We start from the raw sequence: 21,423 nt of genomic DNA on the forward strand, positions 1-21,423 counted from the left end.
CATTGTTCACTTAGGAAAGCTTTCTCATCTCTCTTTGCCATCTTTGGAACTCTGTCTTCAGATGGGTATGTCTTTAGGAGGCTGAAAACATGAAACATGAGAAGAGATTAAGGGAGTTTAAGCCATGCTCACACCTTAATCTTCCCAAAGACTCTATGTTTGACACACTGTTATAAAACCCTCTTCAAGGTCTCTGAGTTGAGACACACAGATTCTGAAGACAGAAGCCCAATATGTCTCCCTTTGCCTGGAAAAGCTGTCCTTTTCTATTCACCCAAAGCTCTGTCTTCGAGATTCCTTCACCAGTATATTGAGAAGCTGAGCTTTCAATAACAGTCTGAACACTGAACCTGGGGAATCTGATGTTATCTCCAGATATATGGTGTCAGAATTGGGCTGAGTTATAAGCTGGCCAGAAGTGTTGTTTGTTAGATGTATGGAAAACCCCCTACTTCACACACTGGATCCAGGTGCTCAGAATCCTTGTATCACAATAGAATAAATAGAAAGAGAATAGAAGGAAGGACATGATAAAGAAAATGATATGATCACAGAAAAAAGAAAGTAAAAACTTAGTTTTTGAAAAATTTATAAAATTGATAATCTCCTGTAAATTTCAGAAAGAGAACAGACAGAGAACACCAATTTCTAAGATCCAGTTTTTTAAAAAGCAGGGACATATGTAGTTATGAACCCCATAGACATTAATATGATTTTTAAAAAAGAAGGTATTACGCACAACTCAATAGTAAATTAGAAATCTGAAAAATTGGACAAATTTTGTTAAGTCAAAATTTAGCAAACTTGACACAAAGAGAAACAGACAATTTGAAAAGAGCTATTTTTATTTCTAAAAACTGTTAAATTTAAAACTCCCTCCTCAAAAATAAGAAAATAAAAATTTCCAACATAAACCATCACTGCTTAATTTTACCAAGTACTTATTTTTTTTACTTTATTAAAAAATTTATATTTATACAAATTTATATAAATGTGTATATATATTATATATTTACATATATAATAAATATATATAAATTTATAATATATATAAAGTTATATATTATATATATATTTATATAAATTTAAATTTATATATATTTATTTCACATGTATATTTTTGTCTCCCCGCCATTTCCACCTGTCTGACCACCACTACTACTATTCCTATCATAACATTCCATACATACTTAAAACCAAGCAAAGGGTGGAGTTCCATCTTTAAAAACTAAACAGGCATTTTGGACAACACATTCTTGGCAATGAAACATGGACAACATTTATCAGACACGGTAGGGAAAGTTCTCATTCTGCATTATAAAAAGGACAGCCAAATATCAACTGTGACAGAAATGAAATAAGATGGAAAATTTTTAACAAACTGTTTAAACTATTTTCTTAAAGAGACTTCCTCCACTGCCAGAGATCTTGAATAGCCTCCTGGTCAGTCATCCAGAACCAATTCTTCACATAATTGATAAACTTGGCTTCCACTTTGGGAGGGGACCACCTTTTTCTATACTTGCTTGCATTTTTGCTTTAACGTCTTCTACAGAGCTAGGTCCTCTCAGTGTTTTAGGTGTTTTTTCCTGTTTTTTGAAGGATTCTTGACCTGTTTTTTGAAGGATCTTGGTGTTGATGGTTTTGAGTCTTTTCCATTTTGGTTCGATTTTTGTGCGTTTTTGGCTGGAGTTCTCATACACATTTCTTTACTGGAGCTTTTTCTTCAACTTCCTCATCAAAATCATCATCATCATCGTCTTCATCATCATCATCGTGATCTTCAACATCATCGTCATCTTCATCAGCAGCAAGCTTTACTTTTTTCTGGGGAACCTTGCTACCACTTCCAGGGGCAGAATGCTTTCCAGATATAGAAGGAGTTTCACATCCTCCTCCTCTTCATCTTCTGACTCTGCCTCTTCCTCCACAGCTACTAAGTGCTGTCCACTGATACGCACAGGCCCTGAACCACACTTCAACCGTAAGACCACAGGTGGTGTAATTTCAAAGCCCCCAAGAGGAACCATTGGCTGCATAGACATTTTCAAAGTTGCCAGTGTTACTTTAATTGGACTGCCTTCATAATTCATCGCCTCTGCTTCAACAATGTGTAACTCATCCTTTGCTCCAGCCCCTAAACTGACCGTTCTTAAAGATAACTGGTGCTCATTTTCATTATTATCCACCTTGAAGTGATAATCTCTGTCAGCCTTTAGTTCACAACTGAAAAGATAGTTCTGGGGCCTCAAGGGGCTCATGTCCATGTCCATTGAATCCTCCATGGGTTGGAGGCATGCACTTATGTGGGAGAGAAGCCGGACAGAATTAAACGACTACTGTTCGAACGAGCAGCCGCACAGGATGGAATCACACCAGGGACCAAGTATTTATTTTAAAAATAGATATATCACAGAAACTTTCTCTGAGAATAAAAAGATAGGAAAGATTTCTTGACTATTTTATGAGGCAAAAAACTCTCAATACCAATACTTGACAAAGAAATTTTAAGACTAGAAAAACATTATAAATAAAACATTAGAAAATTGGATCCACATAATACATTATAAGCGAGTTACATAAACAAAATTTTGTTTTACCATTTGACAATTTAAGTGTAACTCAAAACATTAAAAACAGAAAAGATATAAAACATTTTGTCATCTCAAGAAATTCAGAATAAGCTCTTAATGAAATTCAATAGTCATCCATAATAAAAATGATAATTAAAAAGTTAATAACTTTGAAAGAAAGTGTTCTTAATCTGAAAAAAAAATTATCCATGATACACTTAGAGCAATTACCATACCTAATATTGTTGTTTTTCAGTCACTCGGTCGTGTCTGACTCTTTTCGACTGCATGGACTGCAGCACTCCAGGCTTCCCTGTCCTTGACTATTTCCAGGAGTTTGCTCAAACTCATGTCCATTGAATTAGTGATGACATCCAACCATCTCATCCTCTGTCATCCCCTTCTCCTCTTGCCCTCAATCTTTCCAGCATCAGGGTCTTTTCCAAAGAGTTGGCTCTTTACATCAGGTGGCCAAAGTATTGAACTTCAGCTTCAGCATCAGTCCTTTCAATTAATTTCAGGGTTGATACCCAATATTAATTGTTGGAATATTCTTACCCAGTAAAAGTAAAAAGATAGGAATGCCATCTGTCAATTCTATGCACTGGTTCAGAGTCAATGCCATTGGACAAGAAAATGCAATAAAAGGTAGCAAGAAGGCTGAAAAAAATTGAGAATTTTCATATTTAAAGCTATTATGCGAGTATGAATAGAAAATCCAAAAGGATTTACAGATAAAATATTATATTTAATAAGTTAGTTTAACATGCACACTGGAACCTAGGACAAAATATTTTAACATATTTCTATATATTAGCAAAAATCAAGCTAACACATACACATGCACAAAAACTCTCATATAAAAAAGAGTTGAAGAGCTCTTGTATTGTGAGACTTAAGATTTATTTTTGAAAGTGTTTCATCTACAGGTCATAGTTAAAGTCATGAGTAAATTAACATTTTCCAAAGTAAGGAAACTTAGGGGAGAAAACACAAGTCAAAAAAACTATCTTTAAGAGATGATGACTTGATGGAAGGAGGAGAAATAAGAGGAGTGAAGAAAACAGAGAAAAGCCATAAAAAGAATATGAAAAAGCTATTACAAGACATCAGAAAGCAAAATCATACCTGAATTTTTAAGCAAGTAAAAATTCTAGCTCAGCTTTAAAAGGAAAAATGAAATTGTTGTGCTCATATAACTAAAATATCCAGAGGTAGGTCAGTCTCCAGATTTGCTCTTTGGCTCTGTCTATCCTGTTCTATTTTTGAACTTCATTCCTAGTCCAGCTTTAACTACACAACAAAATTCTACAGCAACTTTGAGCTTAGAATGAATTATACCATCCAGATGAAGAGTCCTTCTTTTTTCAACCACTGAATATAAACTATAGACTTCAGTCAGGTTAGAGTACCAATTATTACAACTAAATGATGAAAGGTGAAGTGAAATGCTGTATATTACCTTAGACCTGAGCTCTTATCTGGGGTCCGTTTACTATCCAGGGACATTCGGAAATGTTTGAAGATCTATTTGGTTATTATAACTCAGGGAGAAACTACTGACATCTAGTGACAGAGGCCAGTTCATTTCAGTTCAGTCAATCAGTTGTGTCCAACTCTTTGTTACCCCGTGGACTGCAGCATGCCAGGATTCCCTGTCCATCATCAACTCCTGGAGTTTGCTCAAACTCATGTCCATCAAGTTGGTGATGCCATCCAACCATCTCATCCTCTGTCGTCCCCTTCTCCTCCTGCCTTCAATCTTTCCCAGTATTGGGTCTTTTCCAATGAGTCAGTTCTTCACATCAGGTGGCCAAATTACTGGGGCTTCAGCTTCAGCATCAGTCCTTCCAATGCTGCTAAAATTCCTACAAGTGCATTGAACAACTCTCCACAACAAAGAATTATTCAGCCCCAAGTATTAGTAGTCTAGGGCTTGAAAAATCTTTAGACAGGATGTTCTTAAAATTAAATGTGCATTCAAATAACCTAAAAGGCTTATGAAAACACAGCATTATAGTTCCTATTACAGGATTTTTTTTTTCAATAGGTTTAGTGTTGAGCTTGAAAATTTCTTCTTCTAACAAGCTCACAGGTACTACTGCTACTGCTGGTTCATAATCCACTCCCCCAAGAAACACAGACTAATCAGGGTCCTGGCCTTAGCTGAGGGTGCAGTGAAGCATAAAACAGCTTGCCTACCCTGTAAGATGCTGCTGCTAAGTCACTTCAGTCGTGTCCGACTCTGTGCGATCCCTTAGACGGCAACCCACCAGGCTCCGCCGTCCCTGGGATTCTCCAGGCAAGAATACAGGAATGGGCTGCCATTTCGTTCTCCAATGCATGAAAGTGAAAAGTGAAAGTGAAAGTGAAGTCACTCAGTTGTGTCCGACTCTTTGAGACCCCATGGACTGCAGCCCACCAGGCTCCTCTGCCCATGGGATTTTCCAGGCAAGAGTGCTGGAGTGGGTTGCCATTGCCTTCTCCGACTCTGTAAGATGAGGTAGTGTTTAATGCATGCTGGAGAAATAACCAGATGTACTGATGGATCAGAGAAAAAAAAAAAATATGTCATTTGAAAAGTCATTTCCTACCCTGCCCAAATCATGACATCTGTATTGTCCTAGCATGATGAGGTTGCAGAACTGCTTCCAGTAACCCTGGCTTCTCCAAAACTTCCAGTTGCTCTAACCTCCCTTCCTAAATCTTACAAAAAATGTACTCAGAATCTCTTCTCCCCTTTCCTGTTGTATTTATTAAATAAGCTTAGATTTTTAAAGTGAAGTTTCTAGGAAATTGTAAAATAAGCAAAAGGATGAACAAACATAAGTAAAAGTCAAAAATATGACTCGATATCAAAGATATCACAGATATCAAAAATAGCACAGATATCAAAGTCCCTGAGAGCAATAAAAACCTCTTGACTCTTTGCTTAAATAGTTAACAACCATCTGCACCAATACCCCTCACCCATTCCAACTCACATTGAGAAATATGAACCTTTTCTGACAAATAAATCTTTACGTGTAAACTACACTTATTGTATGGGCACAAGTGATTTTCTCCAGAGGAGTTCAGAGCAGAAACAAGGAAAGCGTGTTATTCTTGGCTATGTGGAAATATTTTAGTAAGAGGAAAATATAGAATATCAACTAAAGAGGGGGAAAAAAAAAGAAGGAAAGGTGACTTGAGGGAAAAGACCCTTATTGAAGCAATTATATCAACTCAGATTATGTTACTAAACAAATACATAAGCAAGTTAAAGATCTTGCCTAGAACCCACCTAGAATAAGCCCCTCTCTAAAGGAACTTATAAGTAGAAGGAAAAGAAAAACAAAAAGAACTGCAGTGTTGTGGATACAGAATACTGTGGACCTGAGCATGATATCAGTCAAGGGAGGGTTATTTCCACTGTATCATTAAAGAAGGCTTCCTGGAGAAAGAAACTTCTTTGCTGACCCTCATGGTTAGAAAATCATGACAGAGACGAAGAAATTATGTTAAAAATGCTCAGCATCTCTGAAAATATAATTATCTTGGCATAATAATAGTTAGCTCACTTTGACAAATGGTATTACAGCAGAAACAGAAAAAAATTTTTCAAGTAAGAAGCGAAAGAGATGTCACCATAAAAGTTGTGTACATCATTTCATTTATTACAAGGTATATCCTTTTCCACATTTCACATCCAAGAAATCTGAGCAGATCCTAATATTAATATTGTCTTATAATATATAAACAACTTTAATTCTGTTTCTGATCTTACAATCTGTAGGAACTCTGATTTGATCAGATGATTATTTGATGAAATATGATGAAATTGACTACTAGGCTGACCACTTGAGTTTCTGGGTTCCTGGGTACTTGTTCCAAATGGAAAAGGAGACGGTGAGGGGCTCACAAGATAGTCTGATATGACCTGTTAAGAGCACAAGCAAAAAATCACTCTGCATAAGAGATATTTCACACCATGTTCATAGCCAGCACTATTCACAAGAGCCAAAAGGTGGAATCAAACCATCTGTCCATAGGAAAATTAATTTATAATCTAAAACGCATTACACAGTCTTAAGAAGGAAAGAAATTCTAATATGTGCCACCACATGAATGAATTATGAAGACATAATGCTAAGTGAAATAAGCCAGTCACAAAAAAACAACACCGATGATTCCACTTTTAAGAGGTTCAAGATTCATACAGAGATTAATATAGAGAGAAACTAGAACAGTGGTAGCCAGAGCATGAGGAGTGTAGTTTAACTGGCATAGGACTTTAAGTTTTTCAAGATTAAAAGAGTTCTATGTTTTGGTTGCACGAAGTGTCAAGGTACTTAATACTACTAAACTGTACATTTAGAAATGACTAATGTGGTAAATTTTATGTCATATATATTTTACCACATTTTTTAAAAAATAGATTTACACAAAGATGGGAGTTGGAAAGAAATGGGAAATGATCTGGTGGAAATATTGAGGCTAAAGTGATAGATAAAATGGAGGGAAAGAGTGAGAGGATGGACAGAAAAGTAAAACTGAATAAAAACTCACCAGCGCCTCCAAAACCACAATGCAAGACATATCAAAAGGATGATTACCACCATTATTACCGCAAGTATCAAGCCAATGGAGGTGGAGTGTCCTGGCAATTGAGAGAGGACACAGGGATATCACTTCAAACCCATTCTCTATTTCTCTTGGCCTTCTTGCCCACTTGAGTGTTAGCACCTCCATTACCCGCTTCTGACACATGGGCATCTCTGATTCCCTCTCTTATATTCCTAGAAGGCTTATACTCACAGGCACATTTTATGTCTCTCTCTTGTCCCATCCCATCTCTAGTCTGCATTCTTCTTTCTTACCTTTTCTATACCTTAGATTAGCTAATTTCATTCCTCTGATACCATTGTCCCAGAAATAAACCTCAACCTGACTCTCTGTCTCTGTCTTAATCTCTCTATTTTCTCTCCCACTCTCTCCCTCCCTCTCTCATTCATTAAATCCCTTACCTTCTGCAGGCCCCCGCTCTGTGCTTGAGGACCACCTCCTCCCATCCCCAGCTGGGCTCCACTTCCTCCTCACCCCAGTACAGGATGATGTCCTGGTCTCCCAGGCTGCTGTGCCTCACTCGGCAGCTCAGGCCAGCCGCCTCCCCAGCCGCCACATCCAGGGTTACCCGGAGATACCACGTCCAGTCTGCGTTGGGCATGACGTCTCCTTGCTGAGTGCCAGGCTCCTCCTGCTCGCCCCTCACCCACGTCACCCGCACGGGTTTTGGGTAGAATCCTGAGACGTGGCAGACCAGCCGCAGGCGGCCAGGCCGGGGAGGGGGGCCACTGGACAGCCAGGCCTCAGGCTTCACTGGGGTAGGAAGGGGTAGTAAGAACGTCAGATTACGACTCTAATCCAGAGCATAGAGACTTGGAAACTCACAAGTTTGGATAGTGACCTCTTCCATTTCTTTGGAAACCAAATAATTTGATAATGAAAACACTCTCCTTTTAGGTACCTCCCACTTTTTGAATTTAAAGAAGGTGATGAAAGGTGAAACAGAAAAGCCTTGGGGAGAGAACAGGACTAACCTTGCCTCTGCAGTTCTGCTTTCCCTGCATCAAGGACACTCAGGAGATACCGAGGGCAGGTTTCTAAGAGGAGCTTGGCTACAGTATCACAGATGGCTTGGTACTGAATGATGAGTGCACAGAAACGCTGGGCCTTGCTGCCGCCCTCTGGGGCAGGCGCACATGAATCATTCTTGATGCTCACGAAATCCAGGCCTCCTAAAGCTCCTTGCAAGAAGCTTCTTGTGGCCTTACCAGTATGCAGCTCACAGCCTGCTATGCCCTGGATCACAAAGGGGTCTGGACAGAAAGAAAACAGAGACAAAGTTATTTTAAAAGCACACAAGAAAGAAAGAAATGGAAAAAGGACATGGGACTTTAGATTTTGATGGAAAGCTCTGAGATGTGAAATGACTCAAAAAAAAAAAAATGCCATATTCAGAGACTTTTCAGAAAAAAGCATTTGGGAGAGTTACACATGTTGTAAATGGTGGAAATGTGCTCTTATAAGGAATAGGTGGTCAAGAGGGGGGTCAGAAGTATAGCTTTCCAGCCTGAAGGGGAGAGTTACACTGAGAGAAAGGATCAGGCACAAGATGCTTGAGGAGACAGATTGGAAGGATTCATTCACTCAGCAACAGGGTAGGTAAAGTGAGGACTTGTTACTTGGGATGTGAGAAAAGCAAGTTATGCACAAACAAACCAGGAAATGTTCACAAAGGAGGAATTTCATCTATGGCAGAAGAGTTCAAAGAATAGGAAAAATCTGGGATACCAGGTAGAGGTTTGGAGTCAGGGTTGGAGACTACTCTAGAGAGGTATATACATGCAGAAAGCGTCCCCAGTTCAGAGGATTGTACTCACATTCCAACTGGAATTCACTGACATGGTCCTGCACTTCTCGAATAAATCCAATGAGGTAGACTCGGAATAGTTCCTCCAGCTCAGCCACCTCCTCATCACTGAAGTTGCCCTTCGACCAGGGCTTCAGGAAAATGGCAGTGCCTGAGTCACTGTCCCAGCCATGAATCTGCAAATCGTCCAACCAGCCTGAGCCGAGATTTTGAGCCCAAGTGCTGTTGGCAAATGTCGAAATCTGGATGACATGGAAGGAGGTTGGCCCCTGGAATGCTGTGGTGGTGGAAGGATAGGAAAAGTGAGGCAAAAGAGAATTAGGATAAAATGAAAAAGAACACAGAGTCTGAACAACATAGAGCCTGAAACAGTTCCCTGCCCCAAGTCTTCTTGCTCCATCCCCAGCCTCCAGAATGGAGCAGAGAGCCAGAGACAGGAAAGCCCAGACACTTAGTGGTAAGTGCAGCATGTTTTTATCCAGAAGCCCTATGTTTCCACCTATGCTAGAAACAGCCAGAGTTACTCTTACCATCCTCATTGTCACCACCTGGGACAATAACTGCTAGCAACAGAAGTGGCAGAAGCAGCATTTCAATGGGAAGTAGAGCTTCTGACGCTCAGAATTGGTATTTGATCTCTAATTTCAGCAAACCTTTTTCTCAGTACTTTATAGTGACTTCCTCTCTCCCTCAACTGACAAATCTCTTCTGCACACACATTGCTCATCACTGAAAAACTGCTTCCCACGGCTCTGGGCTTTCACTCTGTCTCTCATTTCCTCTCCAGCTCATGACTTGTAGATTTCGTTTTCACCTCTGGGGTCCAAATGATCTCCTTGATCTCAGTTTCCTTCATATTTATTACCTTGGAAAAGTCACCATGCAATGTTGAAAGGTTATTTCACCTCCCTGATTCTTTATTTTCACATCTGTTAAAAAGAAACAATAATATTAAACAACTGATCAGCCTCCATTCTGTTTTTTAAATATTTTTTATTTATGGCTGTGCCGAGTTTTCTTTGCTACATGCGGACTTTCTCCACTTGTGGTGAGTGGAGGCTACCCTCTAGTTGCAGTACACAGGCTTCTCACTGCTGTATCTTCTCTTGTTGCTGAGCACAGGCTCTTTGGCTTGTGGGCTTCAGCAGTTGTGCATCAGAGGCTCTAGACCGTGAGCACAGTAGTTGTGATATATATGCTTAGTTGCTCCAGGACGTGTGGGATCTTCCCAGAGCAGGGATGGAACCTGTATCCCCTGCATTGGCAGGCAGATTCTTAACCACTGGACCACCCAGGCAAGTCCCCAGTCTTTTTTAATCTAGAATTCCTTTAGTTTATCCACCCAACCTGAACTCTGTGTCCATGGCCACTCTCCTCTAGCACTTTACCATTACCTCTTCCCAGTGTTCTCAATGGATCCTCTTTTTCATCCCATCCCTATTGCCTCATCTCTCTAATCTCACATTCTCCTTACTATATGTGTGTGTATGTGTTTGTGTATGTGTGTGTGTGCTGACAATCATTTACATGTACGAAAATCATTTAAAACTCTTCTTTATCATGTTTGATTCTGGAACCCATGTCTCAGAATTAAATATGATAAACACAGCAGTCTCAGTCCCTGGTTTGGTAAGATTCCCTAGAGAGGGAAATGGCAACTCACTCCAGTATTCTTGCTTGGAGAATCCCATGGACAGAGGAGGCTGGTGGGCTACAGTAGATAGGATTGCAAAGAGTCAAGCAGAAGTGAAGCCACTGAGCACAAGTACATCAGAAATATACCTAAAAATGGGACAATTGTCAAAAAGCATCTGCTGAACACTACCAGACACTTAAAACAAAAGTCCCCCACAACCAGGTATGATTAAAGAAAGAAAAAAAGAAAAGAGGAACCAAAAAAGGGACCAGCAAGCCTGATGCAATGCTGAATATGAAATCAAGGGAGGTCCCTACACTCAGGGGGAAAAAAAAAAAAAAAAAAAAAGCCCTCAAGGTGGAAAAATCAACTGGGACAGAAAAGGACCCTCCAGGATCAAAGAACACAGCGGATGATCTGTGGAAAGCAGGACAAAATAAGTTAAACCTCACACATGATCTACACCACACTGCTGGACATTCCAGCCTGAATCATGAGTTGTCTGTTGCAAAGACGGACCGGTTGCTAGAAAGTGAGGTTGGGAGTATAGACCCAGGGAGGGGACAGATACTAGCTAAAAAAAGACAGCCTGAAGGGACAGGAGTAAGGAGCTCCACAACTGGGAAAGTCTGTGGACAAAGCCCCAGACACCACAGAAGCACAATATCATTGTTGAGTGGTACACTAGGGATATAACTGCCATTACAACCCCTTCCACCACCTGCCAATCTCTTTGGCATCCATGGGTGCTGAGAGGGGCCTCCTTCTGAGTGGCCCCTGCCCACCCCTCGGGCCAGGGTCTCTAATTGCTGAGAGGGATCCAGAGGTCTGAGAAACCCCATTCCAAAGCCTTCTTGGGAGTCAATCATGGACACTGCCTGAGAAAAGAATCCACTGATACTGTCAGGGACTGAGTGCTAAAGCATGGGGTTGAGAAAACTGATCAAGGGAGAACACTGTTGGCTGTGTGGATACAGCAGAGGTGACAGGAGGATGGGGATGCATGGCTAAGAATCCCCTAGAGGAAGTGAGATCTGCCTGGAAAGAGATGCACCACTGTAGAGGGGCACACACGGAGGACAGTGCTGGCACCATCCCCACATGCCAGCTCCTACCTCCATGGGCACTGGGAGGGACTTCCACCAGAGCAAGCCACCACAAGTGGTTACAATCCTGTCTGAGTGAGTAATTGTGCCCCAAGCAGCTGTTGCTTTCCCTCCCTCTCACCTGGACAGGGAACAAGTGTCTGAGGGCAGCAGACATGCAGAAATGGAGTCAAAACCCATGCTTAGCCACATGGGCAGTGTGACTTAGGAAGAGCAATGGAAATCTTTTGGTACAGTTTCACAAAATCTCTGAGATAAGCTCGGTAAATCCTGTATATGAGGAATACCTGAATAGATGTGAGTATTCTCACAATCGAAACCAGTCTAGCCTTCATAGCAGTGGACTTAGGGAGCAAATACATGCAGGAATTGGGCCAGATCAGAGTCTAAACTGGCCCCACAGTGCCCACAGCCGGTCCAGAGAACTACCTAGAGTCATTGAAAGGATTCCTGGGGAGGCAGGGATTGATTTTGGACCACTGTGGGAGCAAGATCCCTGATAGCTTGAATTCCCAGGAAAACACTCTTATTAGTACTATTCTTTTTTGCATTTGTTTCATTTTGTTCTCTTGTTGCTGTTGTTGCTTTTATTGTTTTTTATCTTTTATTCTAACTTTTTATTTTATTTTACTATGTATATTTTATTATTTTTATTTAACTTTTTTTTATTTTTTACTTTGTTGGTTTTTTCCCTGCTTTTCCTGCCAATATCACAGATGAAAATACAGACAAAAATTCTCAATAAAATACTAGCAAACTCAATTCAGTAACACATTAAAAGTATCAGAAACCATGATCAAGTAAAATTTATGTCAGGGATGCATGGATTTTTCAATACACAAAATCAACCAATGTGATAAACTGTATTAACAAATTGAAGAATAAAAGCCATATGATCCTCTAAACAGATGCATAAAAAAAGTTTCAACAAAATTCAATACCCATTTATGATTTAAAAACAAAAAACTCTCTAGAAAATGAGGGTAAAGGGAAACTACATCAATAATAAAGTCTATATATGACAAATCCACACCAAATATTATTCTCAATGGTGAAAAACCAAAAGCATTTCCTCTAAGATCAGGAATAAGACAAGGGTGTTCACTCTCACCATTATTATTCAACATAGTCATGGAAGTCCTAGCCATGGCAATCAGAGAGGAAAAAGAAATAAAACGAATCTAAATTGGAAAAGATGAAGTAAAAGAGTCATCATTTGTAGATAACAAAATACTGTACATGGAAAAACCTAAATATTCCACCAGAAAACCACTAGGACTAATCAATGAACTTAGTAATGTTGGAGGATACAAAATAAACATACAGAAATTTCTTGCATTCCTATATGCTAATAACAAAGGATCAGGAAAAAAAAAAATCAAGGAAACAATTTCATTCACCACTGCAAAAAAAAAGAAAAAAAAAAAAAGAAGAATGAAAATCCTAGGACTAAACCTACCTAAGGAAGTAAAAGACCTGTATGCTGAAAACTATAATACACTGATGAAAAAAATCAAGACAATAATAAGAGACAGAGAGATATATGATGTGCTTGGATTAGAAGAATCAATATTGTGAAAATGACTATACTACCCAATAGCAATCTACAGATTTAATATAGTCCTTATCAAATTACCAGTGGCATTTTTCAGAGTAGACCAAAATGTTTTCAATTTGTGTGGAAACACAAAAAAAACCCTGAATAGCCAAACAATCTTGAGAAAGAAAAAAAAAAAGGAAACGAAGAATCAGGCTTCCCAACTTCAGGTAATATAAAGTTACAGTAAACAAGACAGTATGGTACTGGCACAAAAACAGAAATATGTATCAATTAAATAGATAGAAAGCCCAGAGATAAACTATGCACCCATGGTCACTTAATCTATGACCAAAAAAGGCAAGACTGCAGTGGAAAAAAGACAGTTTTTTAGTTAAGTGGTGCTGGGAAAACTAAACAACTATATGTAAAAGAATGAAATATAACACTTATTAATACCATACATAAAAATAAACTCAAAATGGAGTAGAGACCTAAATGCAAAACCAGAAACTATACAATTCTTAGAGGAAAACACAGGCAGAACAGCCTCAGACATAAATCACAGCAAGATCTTTGGCCCACCTCCTATAGTAATGGAAATAAAAGCAAAAATAAATAAATAGGACCTAATTAAACGTAAAAGCTTTTGCACAACAAAGGAAACTATAAACAAGATAAAAAGACAGTTCTAAGAATGGGAGAAAATAATTGCAGATGGAGTAACTGACAAAGGATGAATCTTCAAAATATAAAAGCAGTTCTTGCAGCTCAATATCAGAAAAACAAACAACCCAATCAAAAAATGGGCAGAAGGCCTAAACAGACATTTCTCCAAAGAAGATATACTGATGGCCAACAAAAACATGAAAAAAATTCTCAATGTGGCTCATTATTAGAGAAATGCAAATCAGTACTACAATGAGGTATCACCTCAAACTGATCAGGATGGCCATCATCAAAAAAATCTACAGACAATAAATCCTGGAGAGGATGTGGAGAAAAGGGACCCACTTGCACTGTTGGTGGGAATGTAAATTGATACAGCCACTATGGAGTACAGTATGGAGATTCTTTTTTTTTTTTTTTTTTCCCATTTATTTTTATTAGTTGGAGGCTAATTACTTCACAACATTTCAGTGGGTTTTGTCATACATTGATATGAATCAGCCATGGGGTTACATGTATTCCCCATCCCGATCCCCCCTCCCACCTCCCTCCCCACCCGATTCCTCTGGGTCTTCCCAGTGCACCAGGCCCGAGCACTTGTCTCATGCATCCCACCTGGGCTGGTGATCTGTTTCACCATAGATAATATACATGCTGTTCTTTTGAAACATCCCACCCTCTCTTTCTCCCACAGAGTCCAAAAGTCTGTTCTGTACATCTGTGTCTCTTTTTGTTTTGCATATAGGGTTATCATTACCATCTTTCTAAATTCCATATATATGTGTTAGTATGCTGTAATGTTCTTTATCTTTCTGGCTTACTTCACTCTGTATAATGGGCTCCAGTTTCATCCATCTCATTAGAACTGATTCAAATGAATTCTTTTTAACAGCTGAGTAATATTCCACGGTGTATATGTGCCACAGCTTCCTTATCCATGCATCTGCTGATGGGCATCTAGGTTGCTTCCATGTCCTGGCTATTAGAAACAGTGCTGCAATGAACATTGGGGTGCACGTGTCTCTTTCAGATCTGATTTCCTCGGTGTGTATGCCCAGAAGTGGTATTGCTGGGTCATATGGCAGTTCTATTTCCAGTTTTTTAAGAAATCTCAGTATGGAGATTCTTAAAAAAATCTAGGAACTACCATAGGATCCAGCAATTCTACTACTGGGCATATACCCTGAGAAAACCATAATTTAAAAAGACACATGTACCCCACTGTTTATTGCAGCACTATTTACAATAGCCAGGGCATGGAAGTAACCTAAATGCAGTTAAACTGAGTCTGTTATACAGAACAAAGTAAGTCAGAAAAAGAAAAACAAATATCATATATTAACACATATATATATGGATTCTAGAAAAATGATGCACCAATTTGCAGGGCAGGAATAGAGACCCAGACATGGAGAACAGACAGACTTGTGGAAACAGCAGGGGAAGGGCAGTGTGGGATGAATTGAGAGAGTAGGATTGAAGCATATACATATCACCATATGTAAAATAGATAGCTAGTGGAAAGTTGGTGTGCAACACAGGGAGCTCGCCCAGAGCTTTCTGACAACCCTGGGCGGGTGGGAGGGCATATATGTATACTTATGGCTTATTCCTGTTTTTGTACAAAACCAATACAATAGTGTAAGCAATTACCCTCCAATTAAAAATACATTAAGAAAAAGAATGGAAGAAAATGTTTACAAAATAAGCAATTGACTTCCCAGAGCGGTTGATGGTTGAAAGGCGATAATGTGGACCCGAGCTCAGTTCTGGGACAGTCTCTCAAGGGCCGGGCGGGGAAGGCGAGAGAGGTACCCGGGGCCTGTCTCCCCACCTCATCGGAGCCCTGAACCCCCAGCCCTGTCTCCTTTGCTGTGACACTGTGTACCCATCTATGGGACCGGAGACCGCGCCTCGCGTTTGCCAGGCTCCGCGGAGACCGCACGTTTGTGCAGGCCTCTGCCCGAGCTCCGTCGCCAAGGGCCCTGAGGACCGCGGCCTGGGCCTTTTTCGAACATTTGACGTCATGTTTTTGCTGTTGTTTGAGGTCATTTTATCGCGAGGTTTGGAGTTTGACACAACGCCGGAGGTGACCCTGCCCTGGTCTCCCGCCTCTCGGGGCCCCATTCCAGCCACTGTGTCCTGTGGCAGTGGCAGGTGCGGCAGCACTGATGAACCCGGCGCAGGGCTGTGTGACCTTTGAGGATGTGTTCCTGTACTTTTGGGAGAAGTGGGAGCTGCTCGAAGAAGCTCAGAGACTCCTGGACCCTGATGTGATGCTGGAGAACTTTGCACTTGTGTCATCGCCGGGACTTGTGGTTTCCAGGTCTCATGGAGCTACCCATCTGCAGCCGGAGGAGAGCCCGGGGTGTCTGAGGAGGTAGCCACTACTCCAGTCATAGCAGAGAAGACCTGGAGGAGGCCTGACCTGGTCGTTGGCCCGGAGCAGCAGGTGAGCCGGCCACAGATGAGAACTCCCCAGGCTGAGCCTTCCATCCACACGGCTCACCCCTGCGACATGTGTGGTGAAAGACAGTCTTGAAAGACAGTTTGGCCTGGCTGAGCCGCCGGGAACTCCCAGCAGGTGAATCATGGGGAGAGACTTCCGATGTAGTGTAAACCTCGACCGGATGCAGAAGTGGTGGAATGGAGCCTTCAGAAGAGAAAATACAGGCTTCGTTTGTAAAGTGCTGCGGATCATGTGTATCTGAGACGGCCTTCACTTGCAGGGAGAGTGGAAAGAACTTCTGTGCCAGCACCCGGCCAGTCACCATGGGCAAAAGCCACGCGGGCATGTCGGGAGCTTTTTCTCTGCTGTCATGGCTAACAGGTCCTTTTGGGTATTGGGTACCCATTGAGCCAGAAAGCATAACTGAGGCCATCTGCTTCCCAGCAGCCCTTGTCAGAAGGAATGTTGCTCCAGGGTCAGTTGACTCTGGGACTTTGGGTTGGAGCAAACTAGGAATCAGAAATGCAGGAAAAGACCTTGAGCCCAGAGACAATTTCCCACAAGGAGAGTCTCCACAGGAGGATAAACTGTGAACACAGTGATATGAGGACAGGTGACAGTATGCACTCCAGCAATTATTCTCACAATCCTCCAGAAGATACTTTTCATAAACAGAACTCACATGCACCAGGGAAAGCATCCATGATCTACATAGAGAAGAATCTCTGCAAGTGGAAGAAATGTGTGGAAGGCTTCAACAAACATTGATGTGCCTTTCTCATGAGGGTGGGCCCGAGTCAGCACGTGAGGATTTATGCTCAGCAGAACCACATGAGTAGTCAGGCTCATGCAGCAACAGCACATTCACACTGTGAAGTCTTATGAAAGCAAAGAATACGGGAAAGTGTCTTGTGTCTGCTCTGCTTTTGTCCCAAGTAACATTTCCCACTCCAAAGACAGTCATACTTTGAGTGCAAAGTATGTGGGTATACCTTTTGTGACAGCTGTGTTTTCACTCATCATGTGAGGGTTCTCACAGGAGAGGTTCTCACAGGAGTGCATGTGCGGTGTACCTTCACTGCACCAAGTGAATGAAAAGCCTTCACTCACCCTTATTTGTCTGGCCTAATAGGATCCACGCTGGAGAAAAACCCTTTGAGTGTTAAGAATATCAGAGAGCCTTTCATTATAGCTCCTCCCTGATTCCACATGGGAAGGCTCACATGAAGGAGAAACCCCATGAATCCAGTGCATGTGGACAGGCCCTCTGCCTTCATTCATCCCTTACCAAGCCCCAGAGTGTTCATACTGGGGAGAAACTCTGTGAGCATAAGAAATGGGTGAAAGCCTTTTACAAGTGAACTTGTCTCAGGCACTCTCAGAGAACTCATACTGGAGAAAGACCTTTTGAATGTAACTTCTGGGGAAAATCTTCTGAACAGAGGAAGCATCTTACCCTGAGGAATTATACCAAAGAGAAATAAGTGTCCATATGCTGTGAGAAAACCTTCTGAGGCCAGTCATCACTTATTGTCATCAGAAAAAGCATATAGGAAATGGATCCATCCTAGGACATTGCATCTGAGAATTTATAAAGGAGAGAGAACCAGTGACTACTGTGCAATTTTGAAGATCTTCAACCATAGCTCTACCCTTACTAAACACTGAAAAAGCAACCACAAGCATATTTAAAAAATAAAACAAGGGAGAAAGAAAAATATAAGTATATGTAACAGGCAAAGAAATGTATTTATGACTTTTTTTCTGGTTTTCCTGAGAAACCTATGACAGTTTATTGGCTGTTTTTGTTCTTGTTGTTGTTGGGTGGCAGGGGAGGTGCTTGAGAGATAAACACCTGAATTAATATGAACTGTGTGCTATACCACACCAGGAAAGCTGGAAGCTTGAGAACAATTCTTCAAATGTTACTTGTTACAAAACATCGTCTTAGGTGACGCCTTGATTTATGAAGCCTTTTAAACTTAAATTAGGATATAAAATGTTGTCTAAAATTATAATCTAAAAACATAAGGACACACCTATGAATAGGTACATTTTACTTTACTACTTAAAACTGTTTAAGGCTTCATTTTTATTTTATTTATCCATTAATTATTGACATATAATTGACATATAACAGTGTGTACATTTAAGATGTACAACATATTTATCTGATACATTTATACTGTAATATGATTGCCATTGTTGCATTAGTTAGCCTCTGTTGTGCCACAGAATTATCATCTCTTCTAGTGGTGGGAACAAATAAGAATATCATCCCTTGGCAAGTTTAATGTTTGTAATATAGTTTTGTTGTCTGTAATCCCTGTACTTTATATTAGAGCCCTAGGAATTATTTGTCTACGAGTTGTAAGAATATACCCCTGAACATCATCTCTCCCATCCCCTGACCCCATCCCTGGCCTTTGGTACCATCACTGTAATGTTTTCCAGTTCAGTTTTTGGTTTTGTTTTGCATTTTCCACATGTAAGTGATGTTATACAATATTTGACATGTATCACTTAGCATAAGGTCCTCAAGGCCCATCTGCATTGCTGAAAATGGCAGGGTTTCCTTTTTATCAGTGCTGAGTAGTATTCCATTGTTGATATATATAGGTTTTTATTCATTTATCCATTGATGAACATTTTGGTTGTTTCCACATCTTCACTATTGTGAACTATCATAAACATGGAAGTGCTTATTAAAAAAAAAAGAAGCAATTGACAAAGAATTACTCTCCAAAAGATACAAGCAACTCATGCAGCTCAATATAGTAAAAAAACAAACAACACAATTAAAAACTGGACAGAAGACCTAAATAGACATTTCTCCAAAGAAGACATACAGATGGCCAACAAACACATGAAAATATGCTCCACATAAAGGGGTTATTAGAGAAATGCAAATCAAAACTGTGATGAAGTATCACCTCACACTGGTCAATATGGCCATCATCAAAAATTCTACAACAATAAATGCTGGAGAGGTGTAGAGAAAAGTGAACCCTTATGGACTGTTGGTGGGAGTGTAAATTGGTACGGCCACTATGGAAAACAGTATGGAGGGTCCCTAAAAAACTAAAAACAGAACCATGATATGACCCAGCAATCCCACTCCTAGGCATATATCCAGAGAGACCATAACTCAGAAAGATTCATTCACTCTCGGTGTTCATAGCAACACTGTTTACAATAGCCAGGACATGGAGGCAGTTTAAATGTCCATCAAAAGAGGAATGGATTAAGAAGATATGAGGGCTTTCATGGTGGCTCCTGGTAAAGAATCCACCTGTCAATCCAGGACACATGGGTTCAATCTCTGGTCAAGAAAATCCCGCATGCTGCAGAGCAACTAAGCTCATGGGCCACAACTGTTGAGCTTGTGTTCTGGAGCCTGAGAGCTGCAATTACTGAGCCCACATGCTGCAAACACTGAAACCCACACACACTGAGGCCTGTGCTCTGCAACAAGAGAAGCCACTGCAATGAGTAACCCCCGTTACTGCAACTAGAGGAGAGCCCCCACAGCAGTGAAGACCTAACATAGTCAAAAAAATTAATAAATGAAGTAAAACAGAATCAGAAAAATAAATATCATTATGAACACATACATGTGGAAGTTAGAAAAGTGGTAAAGATGAACATGTTTGCAAAGCAGAAATAGAGACACAGATGTAAAGAACAAATGTATGGATAGCAAGGAGGAAAGTGGGTGGGAGCAACTGAGACATTGGGATTCACACATATACACTGTTATTACTGTGTATAAAATAGATAACTAATGAAAACCTACTGTATAGCACAGGGAAATCTAATTAATGCATTGTGGTGACCTGAATGGACAGCAATGTCCTAAAGGGAGGGAATACATGTATATGTATGTTGTTTCATGTTGCTGTGCAATAATGACTAACACAACATTCTATAGCAACCATACTCCAACTTTTAAAAAACAGAAATGGAACAAACTTGGAGATTCCTGGCTTCTCCTCAAGGAATATACATAACGATATCTTTGAGAGCACTAGCAGAAAATAAGACCACCACACCTGATGAGGATGCCAACATAGGCTGAGTAAAAGATTCGGATACATCACCCTGTTACCTCACCACCAAAAAGAAGAAAAGTCTCACACCCTGCAGTCCTCCCCACAAATTTTGCCTATAAAAACATTTCCCTCAAAACCACAAAGAAGTTTGGGATTCTTGAGTACATCACCCATTCTTCTTGCTTGGCGTTGTATAAACCTATCTCTGCTTCAAACTCTGATGTTCAGGATTGTTTGACTTCGTTGTGCCTTAGGCACATGAACTTGTGTTCAGTAACAATTTTGACAAGTCATCCAGAACTCTGTACCTAGAGCAGGTGAGACAGAAGTAGCCCATTTCCTGAGTTCCCAGCAGCTGTTGGGGCTCATTTTGCTCCAGGCATCTGGAGGAATGTCCCTGACAGTGGAAGTAACCCCACAGCACAAGACTGTTTGAAGCCAAGAATTGTCTGGAGCTAGAGTCCACATTCAGTGTAACTTGAGGCTAAGTTGCTTCATCTTGGACAGGCTGGGAAATCCCTCCATTCCATATAGGCAACTTCCCTTGCAGGAACTGAGCCACTCAGGTCTCCCTGAGAGCCACTCTGAGTGTCTTTTCTATTAAAAACTGGGCCAGTCTATTTGGAGGCCTCCATCTGGGAACAAAAGTGGAATTTTTAGATTATATCTCCTCTGATTTTCTATCTATATGACCACAGCTTATTTGTTACCATATTTGTTTGTATGTGTGTGTGTCAGTACTTGCATTGGCCAGTTGGGATGTCTTTGGTGAGTAACAGTTCTCCCTATTACACTGGGCTTCACTTGAGTCAGAGCACTGGTTGGGGGTTTTCCTTTTATGACTAGCCTTGGTCATTCATTCAGCTTCATCTCTGATGGGGCATTTGTTTTTCTGGGGCTAGGAAATGGCAATCCTAGGAAAACTCTCTGCATTGCATTGGTATGCTGTTTGGCTATGAATAATTAAGTGTGAGTGATCAGAGCTCTCT

General features: G+C 40.5%; 1 protein-coding gene and 1 pseudogene across 1 annotated transcript; both read right to left on the reverse strand.

Moving 5' to 3' along the window:
* Window positions 1-1,109: 1,109 nt before the first annotated feature.
* On the reverse strand, window positions 1,110-14,016 carry LOC122676625 (annotated as a pseudogene).
* LOC122676623 (T-cell surface glycoprotein CD1b-1) lies at window positions 6,209-9,657 on the reverse strand. The gene is made up of 6 exons (XM_043876074.1): window positions 9,516-9,657; window positions 8,996-9,262; window positions 8,153-8,431; window positions 7,653-7,931; window positions 7,122-7,212; window positions 6,209-6,492 (listed from the first exon to the last, which is right to left on the reverse strand). The coding sequence occupies exons 1-6, from the start codon at window positions 9,574-9,576 to the stop codon at window positions 6,471-6,473; spliced, it is 999 nt and encodes a 332-aa protein (XP_043732009.1). The 5' UTR covers window positions 9,577-9,657; the 3' UTR covers window positions 6,209-6,470.
* Window positions 14,017-21,423: the final 7,407 nt, after the last annotated feature.

This window comes from Cervus elaphus, chromosome 20 (genome assembly GCF_910594005.1).
Source record: "Cervus elaphus chromosome 20, mCerEla1.1, whole genome shotgun sequence".
Taxonomy (NCBI): Eukaryota; Metazoa; Chordata; class Mammalia; order Artiodactyla; family Cervidae; genus Cervus; species Cervus elaphus.